Here is a 17,742-nt window from a genome sequence, read left to right as displayed (position 1 = left end):
CAGGGCGGGTGAACGGAGAGTCGGGACAGCGCACGGAGAGTCGGGGCAGTGCACGGAAAGTCAGGGCGGGTGAACGGAGAGTCGGGACAGCGCACGGAAAGTCGGGGAGGGCGAAAGGAGAGTCGGGGTGGCCAGAGGAGAGTCGGGGCGGGCGAAAGGACAGTCGGGCTGCATGCGCGGTATACCCGTGAGCGCGGTATACAAAAGTTTTTGTACATAAAATCATGGTTTCTGCGCGCTATACCCGTGTGCGCGTTTTACACGGGTGCGTGTTATCTGCGTGAAAATACGGTAGTCATTTGTGTGCACTATTTAATTAAAAGTGCAGGAATCTGCCGGAATTTTCAGGGCTCTCTTGTGAGAGTGCTCACACTCACTGCTGAAATTTAATAATAGCAGCACAAACCTGGGGCTCCTGGATACTAAAGTAATGTCTCCCCTTCTTCCTCTCCTTTGGTCTCCTCTTCCCTTTAGGTGTGGTGTGGAAATTTCCAGGTGTCTTCAGGGCTGCAGGTACCAAGTGCCGTGAAGTGCCTGCAAAAGCGCCACAGTACCAGCAGCAGTTCCAGTGCCAGCCTGACTTAATGCTGATTTCCAAACCATTCTGGAACTTTCTGCAGGACCAAGCCCTAGCCCAGCTCTGTCAGCTGAAGCCTTCGCGTAAGGAAGAGAAAATGTTGCTGTGTTTGTATCCCATGGGTCGAAGAGCTGTCTCGGTGTAGGGCTGGGCCCTGTATCACTGCACCTTCTATGGACATGCCACGACTGCAGCCCTTCTGAATGCTTCTGGACTGAAGACTGTCCAGCTCTTCCTGAGCATTACAGCAGAAGGCTAAACTCATATCTTTACCTTATGAATTGAACCTATGGGAAAAACTCGGCAAGGTGGAGGATGGAGCGAATCTGGAGATATCCCAGTTGAAGGCAGAGCAAGCATCCAAGGTTGCCATCGCTCATCTCTCCTCCAGAGCTCACCTCTTCCCAGATGTCGTCTTTTTAAGAAATATAGTTTGTAATTGGTTTTTGAAAACTTGGGTCCCCTTGTCAGAATTCCAGCAGTTGAAGCACAGACCCTTAAAAGGTGCTGCTTGTAGAGTTACAGCTGAGGATAACTGGGCACGCTGCATTATGTTTAACTGTTTCTATTCTGACACAGCTAATGCTGCTGCTCCTGCTTCACGCCTTAATAATAAAGCACTCTGTAGAATTCTCCTTTGCCTTTGTGCCACTCAAGTCACCCCTATGCCAGGTTTGCTGGGAAGTAGAGACTATGTCCCTAGCTTTGGAAGTCATTTCAGTCAGGTTCAGCCCAGTGAGACTCCACAGGGAGCCTGTTCAGATCCCTACCTGATCCAGTCTAGATTTTGGCCTCTCAGAGCTGGCTTAATCATCAGGAAGTCTGGTGGTGACCTAGGATAGCAGGTTTCAGGGGCTAGCAGATACCAGCTGCACTCAAAGGAAATCAGCAAATCCTTACACTACACTAACTCAAAAAAATATCAGTGCCTGCTTTTATCTACAAGCATGATAAGAAATTATAGAATAGCCCTTTTACCCAGATAAAGAGAGAAATAAGTTTTGAAATTTGTCCTTATGCCGTATTTAATACTTAAAAGTATGATGTCTATTTATCCAGTTTATAGGATTCTGTGTGAGGTGATATTGGGACAGTAACTTTTCATGAGCTCATTGATAGCAATGCCTAATTCTTTATCATCCATGCAGACTGGCACGACCAGCAGGTGGAGACTGAGACCCAAACTTCTGGTTGTAGTACAAGTGGGCTGTGCCGTCACAAGTACAATCAGTCTGCTCTCGGTCTCCAGGAGGTGGAGGTGGTAAGCCTATACAGTCTTTCCTTGGTTTAGTGTAGGGTTGTTGGATGTTTTAAATTGGCCTTGTTCCAGGTTGTGGTGCCAGATTGAGCTTGTAGGACCCTTTTGGGGGTCCGTCTGATCTCGGGGGTGCCACACTTGACTGGTTGAGTCCCTCCTCAAATTTTTATCTTTAGAGGTGCCTCAGCTGTAAGCCTTGCCACAAACTACCAGCAAGGCATATAACTTAGAGAGCCAGTGGGATCTGTTCAATTGTAAATTAAAGTTCTATTGAAAAAAAAAAAAGTCCTTGAGGCAGTACCGGTCTGAAGGAAAGCCTTCAATAAACGTAAATTGAATTTAATTGCTAATCGGCACTTTTCTTTTTCCTTGTAGCGGTTTTTGCAATGAGCACTTTTAAGCTGAAAAAGTGCTCATTGTGCTCCAGGTGTGTGGTTGATGAGGCCGGCGTGTGCACAAAGTGCACCGGCCACCGCGAAGGGGGATCCTCATCGGCTACGGATGCCGGTGAGCAGGGTTCCCCTTTGTGCGTGCACTGCAAGTCGGCAGCAGGCAGTGGGGAAGCCCGGACTTCCCCTACCGTCCACACAGGGATTTCCCCAGCCGTGTTTCGGCAAAGATTGCCTTCCTCAGGGGGTTGGATGGAAGTCTGAATGGAAAGCTGGTTTTTCTACAACAATTTGCCTCAGCGTTCCATTCGGACTTCCATCCAACCCCCACGGAACCTCAGCCGCATCAAGTGCTGGGCTCGCGTGGGTTCTGCAGCCTCCACGCGCCTCCATTTCACATCATTGCCAAATAGAGGATCCAGATAGGACTTTTTACTCATTTCTCAGTCCCACAGCAGTTCAACCCTGGAGGACATGGATGGGCTTAAGCTTGAAGCTCCCAACCCTTCCTCATGCTGTGGTATACGGTACACAAACGCTCCGCCGAACAAGCGGCACAATTTTTGCGAGTAATGGTGTCCTCACACCGTGAGTCCATCCCAGTTGATTAAAATCAAAATTGAGAGGTTTCGAGGCAGTTAGAGGCTTTTGAAAAAAAGACCGATTGAAATCTGAAATTTGGGCTGCTAATGTAAAATCACACCCAAAATGGCCTGTTTAGCCTTAACTGAAAATTCAAAAATCAGTGAAAAAGGCGTTTTAGAGGTAGGAGGCCAAACCCTAACCTCAGAAACCCTCAAATTTAAGATTTTCAGACCACCCTGATTTTCCCATAGGAAATAATGGGGCTGTACTCGGTGCTATTGAGGCGTCTACCTGTCAACTATTTCAGTGCAGCTAGAAAGAAGGAGAGGACATTCTGCCTCAGATGCTTCCAATCCAATTTCAAACCAAGAAATCTTTGGGCTGCCTGTTGGACCGACCAAGACCTCCACCCCCACAGCCTACACTCAAGCCACTGAGAAACTCAGAACATAAGAACATAAGCAATGCCTCCGCTGGATCAGACCTGAGGTCCATCGTGCCCAGAAGTCCGCTCTTGCAGCAGCCCAACAGGTCCAGGACCTGTGCAGTAATCCTCTATCCATACCCCTCTATCCCCTTTCCAGCAGGAAATTGTCCAATCCTTTCTTAAACCCCAGTACCGTACTCTGCCCTATTACGCTCTCTGGAAGCGCATTCCAGGTGTCCACCACACGTTGGGTAAAGAAGAACTTCCTAGCATTCCTTTTGAAACTGTCCCCTTTCAACTTTTCCAAATGCCCTCTTGTTCTTTTATTTTTTTTGAAAGTTTGAAGAATCTGTCCCTCTCTACTCTCTCTATGACCTTCATGATCTTGTAAGTCTAGAGAGAGAGTAGAGAGGGACAGATTCTTCAAACTTTCAAAAAATAAAAGAACAAGAGGGCAATCGGAAAAGTTGAAAAGGGACATTCAAAACGAATGCTAGGAAGTTCTTCTTTACCCAACGTGTGGTGAACACCTGGAATGCGCTTCCAGAGGACGTAATAGGGCAGAGTACGATACTGGGGTTTAAGAAAGGATTGGACAATTTCCTTCTGGAAAAGGGGATAGAGGGGTATAGATAGAAGATTACTGCACAGGTCCTGAACCTGTTGGGCCGCCGCGTGAGCGGACTGCTGGGCACAATGGACCTCAGGTCTGACCCAGCGGAGGCATTGCTTATGTACTGAGTTTCTCAGTGGCTTGAGTGTAGGCTGTGGGGGTGGAGGTGAGCTTGCTCCCAAAGGAATGGACCCCGAGCCCTGAAGTCTCACTGCAGGCTGGCTCCCCAGGTCCACCTGAAGACTTGTCCTGCAGACCGACTCAGCGGAACCTGTGTCCTTTCTCAGGCAGAGTATTCCCAAGAATGGGGTCTCAAAGCACCCAATCCTCAGGAAGAAATGAACAAAGACTGAAAAGGAAAATTAAGCAGAGCATATCAAAACACCTCTGTACAGTTCGCTTTCAGAAGAAAAACTGGAAGGGGCACTGTGTTCCCCCTCTGTGAGGGAGGGGCTCAAAGCTGTAAGTATTCATACTTCTGCAAGTCCAGTTCACAGGAATGGAGTGATCACGATATGTACAGACTTCTGAGTAGATGTAACAGAAATATAAATGTTCACTATAAGCTCTTCCATATGATCTAGGTTGGAAAAGAATTACACAGAAGAGCAGCATACACTTCTCCCTCCGGATTCGTGGGGGATAGGGGCAGAGCCGGACCGCGAATGGTGAAATACCGCAAATATCTTCTGGTCCAGCTCTGACCCACCCCCGCCTTCCCCCTGGCATCCCGGCCTTACCTGGTGGTCTAGCGGGCTTTCGGGGCAGGAGCGATCTTCCTTCGCTCCTGCCCCGTGCAGATCGTCAATAGGAAATAGCTGCCGTGAGTTTCCGTAGTCTCTGGAGACTACGACAGGAACTCCCCACAGCCATTTCCTATTGGCGATCTACACGGGGCAGGAGTGTAGGAAGATAGCTCCTGCCCCGAAAGCCAGCTAGACCACCTGGTAAGGCCGGGACACCGGGGGGAAGGCTAAACTGTGGGGGGGGAGGGTTCTTTTTTCTCCCTCCCCAAAAAATCACGAATATGTGAAATCGCGATTGCCGAAACCGCGAATGGGGAGGGGGAAGTGTACTTGTGTAGGGAAATAGGCTGGTTCAAAGCCTGCGATGAAGCTACCAAGTAGTAGATGTAAAACAAATCAGAGCAAATATTTCTTCACACAACGTGTAATTAAACTCTGGCATTCATTGCCGGAGAATGTGGTGAAATCAGCGGGAGTTTAAAAAAAATGTTTGAATAATTTCCTAAAAAGTCCATAGGCCATTATTAAGATGGCTTGGGGAAATCAACTGCTTATTTCTAGTCATAAAATCTGTTTTATTACATGGGATCTAGCTAGGTACTTGGGATCTGGTTTGGCCACTGTTGGATACAGGATACTGGGCTTGATGAACCTTTAATCTGCCCCAGTATGGCAATTCTTATGTTCTTAAAGGCAGCTCCATGGCAATAGTTGAAAAGCAAATCCTAGGATCTATACGTTGCCCTGTTGCACTTCAGACACTGCCTATTGCTTAATGTTTGAATAGATCATATCAGAATGAACATGCATACTCTGACCTTTCTGTATGCAGAAAATAAATTCCAAGGCTTAAACAATTCACTATAGTTCAAAAGAGATGGTGTCATTCTTTGCATTTACGTTCTGAGCTGGGGGGGAAAAAACCATATTAGAAGACTGGAATATACTCTATGGTACTGTTAGTAAATTAGCAGAAATTTACTAAATATGATTTATGATTATAGTTTTGGTTTCCAGAAGTGAGAGGGATAAAATATTTTAAACTTTTTCAGTCCACTTTTACATATCGGGCAGTAACACTTTGGCAAGATTCCCGGTCATATTAGAATAATACATAATTTTAAAATGTTAACATAAGAACATAAGAAGTTGCCTCCGCTGAGGCAGACCAGAGGTCCATCTCGCCCAGCGGTCCGCTCCCGCGGCGGCCCATCAGGCCCATTGCCTGAGCAATGGTCCCAGACTATCCCTATAACCTACCGCTACTCTTATCTGTACCCTTCAATTCCTTTATCCTCTAGGAACCTATCCAAACCTTCTTTGAAGCCTTGTAACGTGCTCCGGCCTATCACAGCCTCCGGAAACGCGTTCCATGTGTCCACCACCCTCTGGATGAAAAAGAACTTTCTGGCATTTGTTTTAAACCTGTCTCCTTTTAATTTTTCCGAGTGCCCCCTTGTACTTGTGGTTCCCCGTAATCTGAAAAATCTGTCCCTGTCTACTTTTTCTATACCCTTCAGGATCTTGAAGGTTTCTATCATGTCTCCTCTAAGTCTCCGCTTTTCCAGGGAGAACAGCCCCAGCTTTTTCAGTCTGTCAGTATATGAGAGGTTTTCCATACCTCTTATCAGTTTAGTTGCTCTTCTCTGGACTCCCTCAAGTACCGCCATGTCCTTTTTGAGGTACGGCGACCAATACTGGACACAGTACTCCAGATGCGGTCGCACCATTGCACGATACAGTTAAAAATGTTAAAAAAGGAAGTCAAGACTTGCCTTTTTAAGAAATATGTTATGGGTTAATTGAATGTGTGATGTTATATTAATGTAATTCTGGAGCCTGGCTCCATCGGTTACCAGTATCATTTAGAGTTTGATTCAAAATCTTGATGCTTACTCACAAATCAGTGTACACTATGCAAACCGTGTACTTGAATTCCATAACCGTTCCATATACTCTACCACGTGCTTTAAGGTCCTTGCAAGACAGTAGACTAGTTATCCCTTCAGTTAGAAGAAGATGGGAATCCATGCATTCAAAACCATTTTTTTTAATTTAGCTTCAAGCCTTTGGAATCAAACTTCCAAATCAGATAAGGCTAGAACCTAATTTGAAAGCTTTAAAACTTTTATTAAAAACCCCGATTCTTTCATTTCACATTTGGAGAAGGACTACATCACACAGATCACATCTATTAGTTAAAGTGACGTGATTTTGGAGTGTTTCCCTTGTCTTAACATAGCTAGGGTTGCCAGATTTTCCGTTTGGAAAATCCGGAACCCTAGACCCGCCCCCTGCTGCCTGCTCTCATCAGGCAGGAGGGCATCCGCAGATGCGATGCCATCATGTCACATGCGCCGATGCCCTCCTGCCCAACGGCGATTGGATAGAAGCTTTTCAAAACCTGGATAAAGTGACGGGTTTTGAAAAGCCATTCGGACCCCCAGACATGTCCAGGGAACTCGATGTGTGGGAACCCTAAACGGCATATCTAGGTTTGTTTTTTTTTTGGGGGGGGGGGGTTTATACGTTTGTATGGATGGTCTGATCAAGTTTCAAGTTTAATTATTTTTAATATACCGACCGTCAACAAATATCTAGCCGGTTTACAACGCTATGATAAAATAAAGAATTAAAATAATGCTTATAAAAGGGGGAAAAGTGAACATTGTAGACGTTTTACAAAGACATACATGAGAGTGGGGATTGAAGAAGAAAGGCAGGGGAGGTAAAGTTACATTGTTGGAGAGAAAAAAAACGGGTTAAAAAGAAGAGAGAGGGATAAAACATTAGGGACTGGGTCGCTTCTTAAAAGCGGTTGGCAGACTTAGCAATAAGAAGTTTAGGAGATGTGGGATGCATCTTGAAATAAAAACGTTTTTAGTTTAATCTTGAATTTATCTAGGAGATTTTCGTGGCGAAGTTGGGGAGGTAAGGCATTCCATAAAGTTGGGGCGACAACGGAGAAATGCAAGAGTTAAGATCTGTCCTATAATTTATGGCATACCTTTCATTATAACTATGGTTTTTTTTTTTTTTTTTTTTAATGTTAACCGCTGCAAACTGTTGTAAGAATCGGTAGAATGTATCAAATTTTATTAAACATAAACATGTTTATAAACCACTGTGAACCAAGTATGAGGGGGTGCTGAAAAGTTCTCAGCCCAACCACGATGAGAATGATCCAGATATGGTTCAATCAGTGAAACAATGTTAAAACATAGACTTTCATTTCTGCATACTTGTAACACTCTTTTTAGCGACAGTGGCAAAATAACTCTCAGAATTTAGGAACCTGGTTGGTTGGGTTCAGTGGTATAGAAGGGGGGCGGTCTGCCTCAGGTGCTGTCTCGGTGGGGGTGCTGGCACCCGTCCTCCTGTCCGCTTCCTCCGCTCCTTCCTCGCCTCCCCATCCTTCCTTAACATTCCTGACACGGATGGCAACCCCAACCTGCTTGTGCCAGCATCAGCTTTCCTCTGACATCACTTCCTGGACCCGCACCTAGGAAATGATGTCTGAGGAAGAGCTGACACTGGTACAAGCAGCAGGTTGGGGTTGCTGCCCGTGCCAGGAATGCTATGGAGGTACGGGGGAGGGGTGCCACTCATCTTCACTGCACTAGTTGGGCTGAGAACTTTTCAGTACCCCGTTGTAATGGTATTGGCAGTATATAAATAAAGATTGCATTGTTAAAAAAAAAAAAAAAAAGTCAGAGAGAGAGGAGGCATAAAACAGCTACGTTATAATAATAATAATAATTTTATTTCTTATATACCGCTATACCCTAAGTTCGAAGCGGTTTACAATGAGGGTCGTGCCGAGAGAGAGTACAGTGTTAACAGCAGGAGACATATGTTTACAACAAGATACATATGTTTGAACAAGATATGAGCTACCGTAAGTATTGGAACCAGGAATTTGAGATACATAAGCTTTGGAACATGATATCTAAGATGCATTGGTACTTCTGGAAGGGGCAGTTTGCCAGAAGAAAAGGTAATGAAAAAGAACTAGTTGGGAGAACTTGCAAGAAGGTACAGGGAAAGAGAGTAATGGAGTTAGCGATAGGAGACGAGATATTTGAGTCAAGTTACAGAGCGAAGGGTTCGGAGCTGGTACAAGAGATCAAAGCTGAATACAGGAAGATCATTACAATGTGAATAAGAAGTAGGATATTACAATGAATAGGATACAGGAAATTACAATGTGCATGAGATATTGGGGGATGTTTACAGTAAGATAGAGAATATTACAAAGTGAACAGGTACAGGGGATGTTTACAATAGGATACAGGATAATACAAAGTGAGCAGGTACAGGGGATGTTTACAATAAGATACAGGGTATTACAAAGTGAACAGGTACAGGATGTTTACAATAAGATACAGGATGTTACAATATGAACAGGATACAAGAGATCAATGCTGTTTACAGCAGGATATATACCATGTGCGTAAGAGAGGAATACAGCATTAAGAATTGGAGGAAGGGAAAGGTAGGGATTGGACTTTCGAGGGGGATTATAACTGGTAGAGGGGGCAAAGCTTAGGTGGTGTTGAAGAGACGGGTCTTCAGAGATTTTCTGAAGTCAGCGTATGATGTGGCTTCGAGTATTGGTTTTGCTAGCCATGTGTTCAGTTTGGCTGCCTGGAAAGAAAGCATTCTGTTTAGGTATTTCTTGTAGTGACATGATTTCAGGGATGGGTAAGTAAAGAGGTTTGCTCTGCAGGAGGTCTTTTTTGGGCAGTAAGTGAGGAATTGGGAAGCTAGGTAAGTTGGTAGCATCCCGAAGATCGCTTTGAAGCTGATGCAGGCAAACTTGAAAAGTATTCTGGATTCTACTGGCAACCAGTGAAGTATTTGGAGATATGTTCCCATTTCTTTAGTCCGAAGATGAGACGGACTGCGGTGTTTTGGATTAATCTTAGCTTGTGGAGGGACTTTTTGTATGCTCCCAAAAATATGATGTTGCAGTAGTCCAGAGTACTCAAAATGGAGGCTTGTACTAGTAGATGAAAGGATGATTCGTCAAAGAATTTTTTGATGCTGCGAAGTTTCCAAAGAGTAGAGATACATTTTTTGAACCATTAGATCAGTGTGTTTTTCTAGTGTTAGATGTCTGTCAAGGGTAACCCCTAGTATTTTAATAGATTGAACAATTTCATAATCTTTGCCATTCACGTGAATCTTGTTGTCTTTTATCTGCTCGTTGGGAGAGGCTAGGAAAAATTTGGTTTTTTCTGTGTTCAGTTTGAGTTTGAAGGCCTTCATCCAAAGTTCTATTTGGTTTAGGATATTAGATAGGTGAATGATGAAATTCGGCGAAATATCGGATAGTGGAAGTACGACGGTGATATCGTCAGCGTAAATGTGGAAGGTGAGATTTAAGCTCTGTAGTAGGTGTCCCAATGAGATGAGGTAGATGTTGAAGAGGGTCGGTGATAGCGGGGAGCCTTGGGAAGTCCGCAGTTGTTGTTCCAGCTGAAGGAGAGATTATCATCTTTGAGTACTTGATAGGATCTGAATTCGAGAAATCTCCAGAACCAGGTATGGGTGTTTCCTGAGATGCCTATTGATTCCAAGCAGTTCAGCATGATGGAGTGGTCAACTAGGTCAAAGGTGCTGCTTAGATCCAGTTGGAGGATCAAAGCGTTGGAGCCTTGACTGAGAAGGGAGTGTAGAAAGTTTAGAAGGGAGGCCATTATAGTTTCTGTGCTGAAGCCGGGTCTGAAACCAGATTGGTTGGTGTGCAGTAAGTGAATTTGTCTAGGTAGTTGTTTAGGTCAGCATTTACCAGGCCTTCCATTAATTTGGCAGCCAGAGGGATGTTTGCGACGGGTCTGTAGTTGGAGATGTTGGCTGCTTCTTTTTTGTTCTTTTATATAGGAGTAATAATAATTTGGCCCAGGTCTTCTGGGAACTTCCCAACGGATAATTGTAGATTGATCCAGTTTAGAAGTTTGGTTTTGAAGATAATGGGGGCAGATTTCATCAAGTTTGGGGGGCAGGGGTCTAATTTGCAGTAAAATTTTGCATATTTATTGTAGTACTTGATGAACGTTAGCCAGTCATTTTCCTTGAAGTTGGACCAGCTCATGTCGGCTTTAGAAGAGGGGTCAGGGTCCTGGAGGATGGTGTAGTTCCAGTGGGAGTCTTGTGTGCTTGGAAGGGCAAGTCTTGATTTAGATATTTTTGAGTTGAAAAAATCGGCCAGGTCGTCTGCTGTGATCGTGGAATCTTCTACTAGGTTGGTGTAGGGGTGGGTGTCGAACAGGTCGTTGACTAGTTTGAATAGTTTGTTGCTGTTTAAGGAGGTGTTGCCTATAATGTTGGCGTAGAAGGTTTTTTTCTTTTTAGAGATGGTGTTTTTGTAGTTAGCTAGCATTTGGCTCCAGGCGTCTCTGGATTCTGGTGTTCCTAACTTTGTCCATTTCCTTTCTAATCTTCTTAGTTCTCTCTTTATCCCAAGGAGCTCTGGGTCAAACCAGCCCGATAGGTTTCTAGGTCTGAACCTTCTTTTCTTCAATGGGGCCATTTCTTTTAGGATTTGGTGCTGGTGGAGATCCAGGAGTTCATGAAGAGGTTAGGATCCTCGTCGTGGATGTGGGTAATGTCATAGTGAGACCAGAATTCTACGGGGTTGAGTTTGCCTCTGCTTGTTTTAAATAGTGTGGGTTTGTGTTTAGCTTTCCTCGTGGTTGATGTCTGTTGCCATTCCAACTCGAAGTTGCATATTTTGTGGTCAGACCAAAGTGAGTCTGACCAGGTTTCTGATATCCATCGGATCGTAGGGTTTGTTGAATGTGATTTGGTCAGTGATACAATGTCCAGTTGGTTGCCTTTTGTGTGGATTGATATTGGAGGGGAGTGAGGGAAGCTTAGGGAGGATAGAAAGGACCAGCATTCGATGGATTCAGGTAGATCTGGATTCTCTAAATGTAGGTTAAGGTCGCCGCATAAGAGGTTGTAAGGGCCCGAAAGTGAATTGGTTAACAGGAATTCCTGAAATTCTTCTTTGGCTGCAGACCATTTTCTGGGTGGAATATATGTCAGAGTGATAGTAAGGGAGTCGACTAGCAGTTCTGATTGAAGCTTTAGAGAGAGGATTTCCAAGGTGGGGGAGGATTTAGAGCTGAGCATGGAGCAGTTTAAGTTGTCTTTGAGGATTACGGCCAGACCCCCACCCCTGCCTCTTTCTATTGCTAAGGAAAGAATTTTGAAGTTAGGGGGGGAGGCATTCTTGGATGGTAATGTCTTCATCTGAGAGTAGCCAAGTCTCTGTTAGTAAGACGAAGTCAGGGTTGGTGTCGGTGAGCCAGTCGTGGATTAATTGGGATTTGTTCCTCATGGATCTTATGTTTAGGTAGGAACCTCTGAGGTTGGAATAGATTAGAGGGGGAGATGGGAGGGAGCTATGTTTTTTAGTACTCTGGTTTTTTTGGTATAGGGTCTGGAAGGTCTGTGGAATGTAGTTAGGATTGGGATCTCTGAAGGTGGAGGGTCTTGAGTATCGAAGGTAGCCTTGATAAGGGTAGGGGGGGTTTGGGCTTGAAGGTACGAATAGAGTAGGGGATGGGGGGAGGGAGAAGGAAGGGGGGAGGTTGCCTTGCTTCTTGAGCTAAGTAAGTATAAGATAATAAGAAGTAACCACATGCTGTAATGAAGGGACGCCATGTTGATGCAGTAGAGATGCGACGCAGGAAGCCACTTGAGACTTGATTGAGAGAGGGGGGGAGGGAAGGCAGGTAGGAGGGCTACTGAAGTAATGTAGAGACTAGTTTAGGAGTTGCGTACGAGCAATCCGAATCAACTGACTATCAGGAAAGTGGTAACTGGGTTAACAGAGTAGCGTATAAGTGGTAGTACAGAAAGTGAAGGTACTGAGTCAGAAAATCATTTGCTGTGGAGACAGGTAAACAGTGAGGTAATGATTAAACAAGCGAAGTCATGCCACGTTTGGCCGTCTTTTGGCAGATAATTGAGTGTTGGTCATGTGTCCGATTATTTGTCCTTGAGAATCTGGGCAATTAAATACAAGATATGCAGTAACAGATTAACGGTGAGAAGCTATGATATGATGCTGTTACCTGACTTGGAGGTCGACAGGACCTTAAACATTTTATTCTTTGATCAATGATTTATTAATTCACAGTCCTCTGGATTTCCATGGCCACCTTAAACATGGTTGCAGATTCTTAGGAAACAGAACAGTGATTCCTGAATTGATTCCATTTGGGGCCCACTTTTAAGGGATATCAAAACCTTGAAGTGCCTGGAAATTGTGGATCAGATCTGTGCTCCTCACAATGCTGTATGCTGAAACTGCATAACTGTAATCCTGGTTTGACCTGGTGTTACTTATTTTAAAGTGTGGGATGCACTTTTTTTTTGAACTCTTGAAATGTATCCAGAATTTGGGGCACAATTTTACTGTTCAGAAACCAGATCAAACCACTGCTGTCATGAATTTTTGACAGTGGCGTCCAAACCAGAAGATTTGTATCTCCAGGGTTCTGTTATCTTTTTGAACCAGATCACATGTGCAGGGATACAAATTCACAGCGTAATTAAATTTACCAAGTTTATTTAAAAAATTTTTATGCTGCTTACTCATCTCTAAGCGGTTTACAATTGTAGTTATGGTCAAGAGTTAAAACATAAGATTACAAATCAATAGTGGGGGATAATTTGTACTAACAAGACTTACATCACGGACAAAGTTTGAAACAGGAGGAAAGAAGGGTAAGAACTACAATATTCAGAAGAAAGCCCCTGAGAAGCACTGACTGTTTTAATGATAATATGGGAGGCTTTAGTCCGTTTTATCAACAATGCTCAAGTTGGCTTGGCTTCCAGCATTATTTGAATCCAAGTCCCTGATCCAAAGAACTTATAGTATAAGCAACAGGAGATAAAGTGACTTTCCTAAGATGACAAGGAGTCTCAGGATTTTTGCGAATGTTGAAGGTGCCATAATTTACAGCCAGTGGCCTCTATTTCTCTCTATGCAGTTCTCCTGCATTCTTTTCATCTTTGCAGAGAGCTTCATAACAACAGGTCCAGAAATCAACTCATCTTCTCTCTGTAACCTTTGCATATGATAATTAAGATGCAAAAGTTCAGCAATATGCAAATGTCAGATGCAGAGGGAACGGGAGCATCCTGATTGGCTCATGCAGCTGAGGTTTCCTGTTAGCATGGCCAAGAAGGGGGGGACTACCCAATGATGCTGCATATTCCAGACTGGCTCTTCTCCTACTTCTGCAGGATCCTGTTTTCACCCCCTCCCTAGTGTTCCTCCAATTTCATCCGCTGTTTCCTCAGCTTCTCACTGAGTTCCGAGGTGATGTCTGCAAAGCAGAAAAAAAAAAAAAGATATTCTCAGACAGCAGGATCCTTCCTCCCAACAGCTTTTTCTTGGGCTTCAGTAAATACCCAGGTTAGAGGCCCCTTTTCCCAACATTTATTTTAAAAAATGTTAAACTAAGCAGCTTACAAAAAGAAAATACACATAATCAATTTGCACAAAATAGATTAAACACAGCATCACATTCTCACAACAGCCTATAAACAAATTTAAAATAATACTTTATAGAAAAGTAAATTTAACTGAACACATTATATTATCACAACAAACTGTACATTTAAAACTATTTTTTTAAAAAACAGTTGCAAAAACCTACAAGAAAAGATGTGTTTAATGCCATCACCAAACAGCAACAAATAATGATACAATAGTTATTTGTTACACCCCCCCCCCCCCACACACACACACACACATACACACACTTTTATTAAGCTGTGGTAGAGGTTTCTACTGTGGCCTAGAGTGCTAAATGCTCCAATACTGCTCCAGCAGAAACTAGAGAATGACACGGGGACAAATTTTTCCCCATCCCCGTGAGAATTCATTTTCCCATCCTATCCTAGCGAGTTCTTTTCCTGCAAGCTCTGTCCTCATCTGCACAAGCTTCAAACACTTTCAAATCGAGGCTTGTGCGGTTAACCCTTTCAGGACCAAGGGACATATTTGTCCCATAACTTTAAAATCCTATAAATTTTGATTGGGATAATCTACAGTTCTAAATTTGATATGTACGGATTCCATGTGATACTGCCTTTATGTAAACAAACTGGTTCCGACATTCATTCATTAGCGTCGTTGCTAGATTGACGAGAAGATTCACTTGCCACACTGTCCATAAGCCAGAAGTGTGATTTTTTTAAATAAAAATAATGATATTTCACAAAAAAAAAATCAATTTTTTGGCATCTGCAAGCCCTTTTTACCATAAAAATGTCGTCAAAACCACAAAAATTGGCCTACGATCCTTATGGTCCTGAAAGGGTTAAGGCAGAGCTTACAGGAATGGGACAGGGAACTTGAGTTCCTGTGGGGATGTGGAAAAATTTGTCCCCGCGTCATGGTCTAGTAGAAATCTCTACCTTGGCTTAATAAAAGAGGGCTAAAGAGATCTAAAATTATTAGCTTGGACCATAACCAGGGTGATCACCACCATCTGATTTCCTCCTGCTACTGGAAGCCACAAACTGCTCTGGGTAACTTCTGGGGAAGAAAGGGATCACCCCTGACACCTAAGATCTGTGCGGCTGCATTGCCTGTGCTCAGTCAGGACCTAGCATTGAATGGGAATAACCCCATCTGCTGCTAAAAAGAAATATTAACCGTTGACTAAATATCAACCCTTAAAATTTGACAGGGAGAGCCAAGAAAACACTATAATACAAGTTCTGTAGTTTGGGAGCTTTTTATCTCCAAAAGTAGAACTTTGCTTTCAATTCCTAGGCATAACCAAAAACAGGATATCCCCTGACTCCGGTACACCGTCAGTAGCGTGCAGGACAATTGCGCTCCAACAATTCCGCTCCAACTAGTGCTTGCATGAAGGGAGCGGGGTTTTCAGGGCGCAATTGTAAGTGTAGTGGGGGAGGTTGCGGCAATGTTTGAATTCTGAGCCCCCTGACGAGAGTGTGAGTATGTGTGAGTGTAGTGGGGGGGGGGGTTTCCCCCACCCCCTCAGACCTGAAACGGGAAGGCAATAGGTGACAGAGTGAGCCACACCCCCTCTCAACCAAAGCATGAATAACCCCCCCCCCCCCGACCCCCATGAGAGCGGAAAGTGAAGGTTTTAGGGCAGTGCACATTTGTCCGGTGCGCAAACGTCAGGGCGGAATTGTCAGCACACAAGTTTCAAGTTGATTATTTTAATATATCGACCATCAACAATGTCCTGTGCGCATTTGACGGGTACCACCTCCATATTTTTGGACCACTGGATACCTGGTCATCCCAGGGAAGTGTCCCGCTTTACAGCTTGTTGCAGATTTAGAGATGGGACATGGATTTACCTGCTATCATCACAGGTTTGACAGTCATGTTGATTGGCGTCTTGGGTTTGACAGTCACATTGGTTGGAGTCTTGGGTTTGGCATTTGCATTCATTGGAATCTTGGGTTTGACGGGCATGTGAGACGAGATCACATGTTGGGGAGGCAGAGAGGGCAGCATTATGCCACGTCTTGGCTCTGTATGAAAAACAGAAATTCATTTGGTCCTATGAAAAGCTTGAAACTACTAAAGTAGAAAGGCAGAGAAAGAAAGGTGGTGAGAAATTAGCAGAGGTAGAACCAACCTGGCATGGCTACACAAAATAGCTAATAAAAAAAATAGACAAAGAAGGCAGTGAAGACTAAGAAAACAAGGTAGAAAAGAAACAAGGACATAGAAGGAGAAAAACATAGATCATAACTTCATAAGGAAAGCCAAAGGCTATTCCCGTAGGAAATATCATGCACTGATCTTTTCCCTATGACAGTGGTTTCCAAACCTGGTCCTAGAGGCCCAGCCAGTCAGTTTTTTAGGATATCCACAATGAATATTCATAGCAGATTTGCATGCCCCATGAGATGACTGAACGCTTTTCGATTAGGGTACCTGACTGGAAAGGGTAGTGTGCATGGGATTACACGTTCTTGAGCTGCTATCACTAAGAGCGTAATTATGTAAAGTGGGCACTACCATTTAAACACCAAATAGGTGCAAAGATATTGCCAAAACTCTGCCTAAGCACTATTCTGAAATCAGTGCTTCTCAACACAGTCCTTGAGGTACTCCTAATCCCATCAGCTTTTCAGCTATCCACCATGAATATGCATGAGATAGATTTACATATCAAGGAGGCAGTGCGTGCAAAACCATCTCATGCATATTCATTGTGGATATCCTGAAAACCTGATGGGACTAGGTGTACCTCAAGGACTGGGTTGAGAAGCACTTCTGTAAATACATTTCACATAGTGCTTATTTAACAGGTAGGCTTGCGCATGGGCGGAGCATGGGCGGGACTCACACACATGCATTTTAAGTCATGTGCATATCTCTGGCTTTTAGGCGTAAGTTCATACCCCAGCTCTATGGCTGTGGTACATATTTCATCTGTTACTAGTATTCTGCAAAGGAAAGTAAGCATTTGCTTTTCTTTATAGCAGAGTCCCGTAATCTGTCTGAAGCCTTGGCACACTAAACTCAGTGCCGTGGCTGGAGGGCATCTAGAAATGCATGAATGTCAATGTGATGATGTCACGCGCATGTGTGATATCATCACATCGATGTCCGCACATGCACAGAGCCTGCTATTGCTATGCTGTTAGGGGGTGCCGGCACCTCTACTCTTTGATGGCGTCTCGTGGCACACTTGAAATCTCACTGAGGCACACTAGTGTACCACGGCACATAGTTTGTGATACTCTGCTTTATAGACTAGACATCTACTGTATATATAGGAGCACTATGATAGAATTACTCCCCACATGATTTTAACATTGTAACAAGAATGAAAGTTTGCCATGGATTTGATTACACTTCTCCCTATGAATCCGCGGTTTCAGTATCCGTGGATTCGGTTATTCGTGATTTATTTTTTTTTTTTTTAAATGCTAATTCTGGACCTTCCCTGCCTCCCAGACCTTACCTGGTGGTCTAGCGGGCTTTCGGGGCAGGAGCGATCTTCCTACGCTCCTGTCCCGTGCAGATCACTCATAGAAAATGGCTGCCGTGAGTTCCCGTCGTAATCTCGAGAGACTACAGGAACTCACGGCAGCCATTTGCTATGAGTGATCTGCCCAG

The 17,742-nt window shown here is 44.0% G+C and overlaps 2 protein-coding genes across 11 annotated transcripts in view; one reads left to right on the top strand and one right to left on the bottom strand.

The window, feature by feature from the left end:
• Positions 1–2,133, top strand: part of FSD1 (fibronectin type III and SPRY domain containing 1) — a 42,279-nt gene extending 40,146 nt beyond the window's left edge. For all 10 annotated transcript variants that reach the window (XM_033957426.1, XM_033957430.1, XM_033957434.1 and 7 more), the window contains one exon: positions 475–2,133. In XM_033957426.1, coding sequence (XP_033813317.1) covers positions 475–585 — 111 coding nt within the window. In that variant the 3' untranslated portion in view covers positions 586–2,133. The remainder of the gene's footprint in view (positions 1–474) is intronic.
• Positions 2,134–9,322: 7,189 nt separating this feature from the next.
• Positions 9,323–17,742, bottom strand: part of STAP2 (signal transducing adaptor family member 2) — a 78,042-nt gene continuing 69,622 nt past the window's right edge. Inside the window, exons 11-12 of the mRNA XM_033956529.1 lie at positions 15,966–16,142; positions 9,323–13,945 (exon numbers count right to left, since the gene is read on the bottom strand). Of these exons, the coding sequence (XP_033812420.1) occupies positions 13,884–13,945; positions 15,966–16,142 (239 nt within the window). The 3' untranslated portion in view covers positions 9,323–13,883. The remainder of the gene's footprint in view (positions 13,946–15,965; positions 16,143–17,742) is intronic.

This window comes from Geotrypetes seraphini, chromosome 8 (genome assembly GCF_902459505.1).
Source record: "Geotrypetes seraphini chromosome 8, aGeoSer1.1, whole genome shotgun sequence".
In the NCBI taxonomy this organism is placed as follows: domain Eukaryota; kingdom Metazoa; phylum Chordata; class Amphibia; order Gymnophiona; family Dermophiidae; genus Geotrypetes; species Geotrypetes seraphini.
This window is presented reverse-complemented; position numbering and strand designations above follow the sequence as displayed.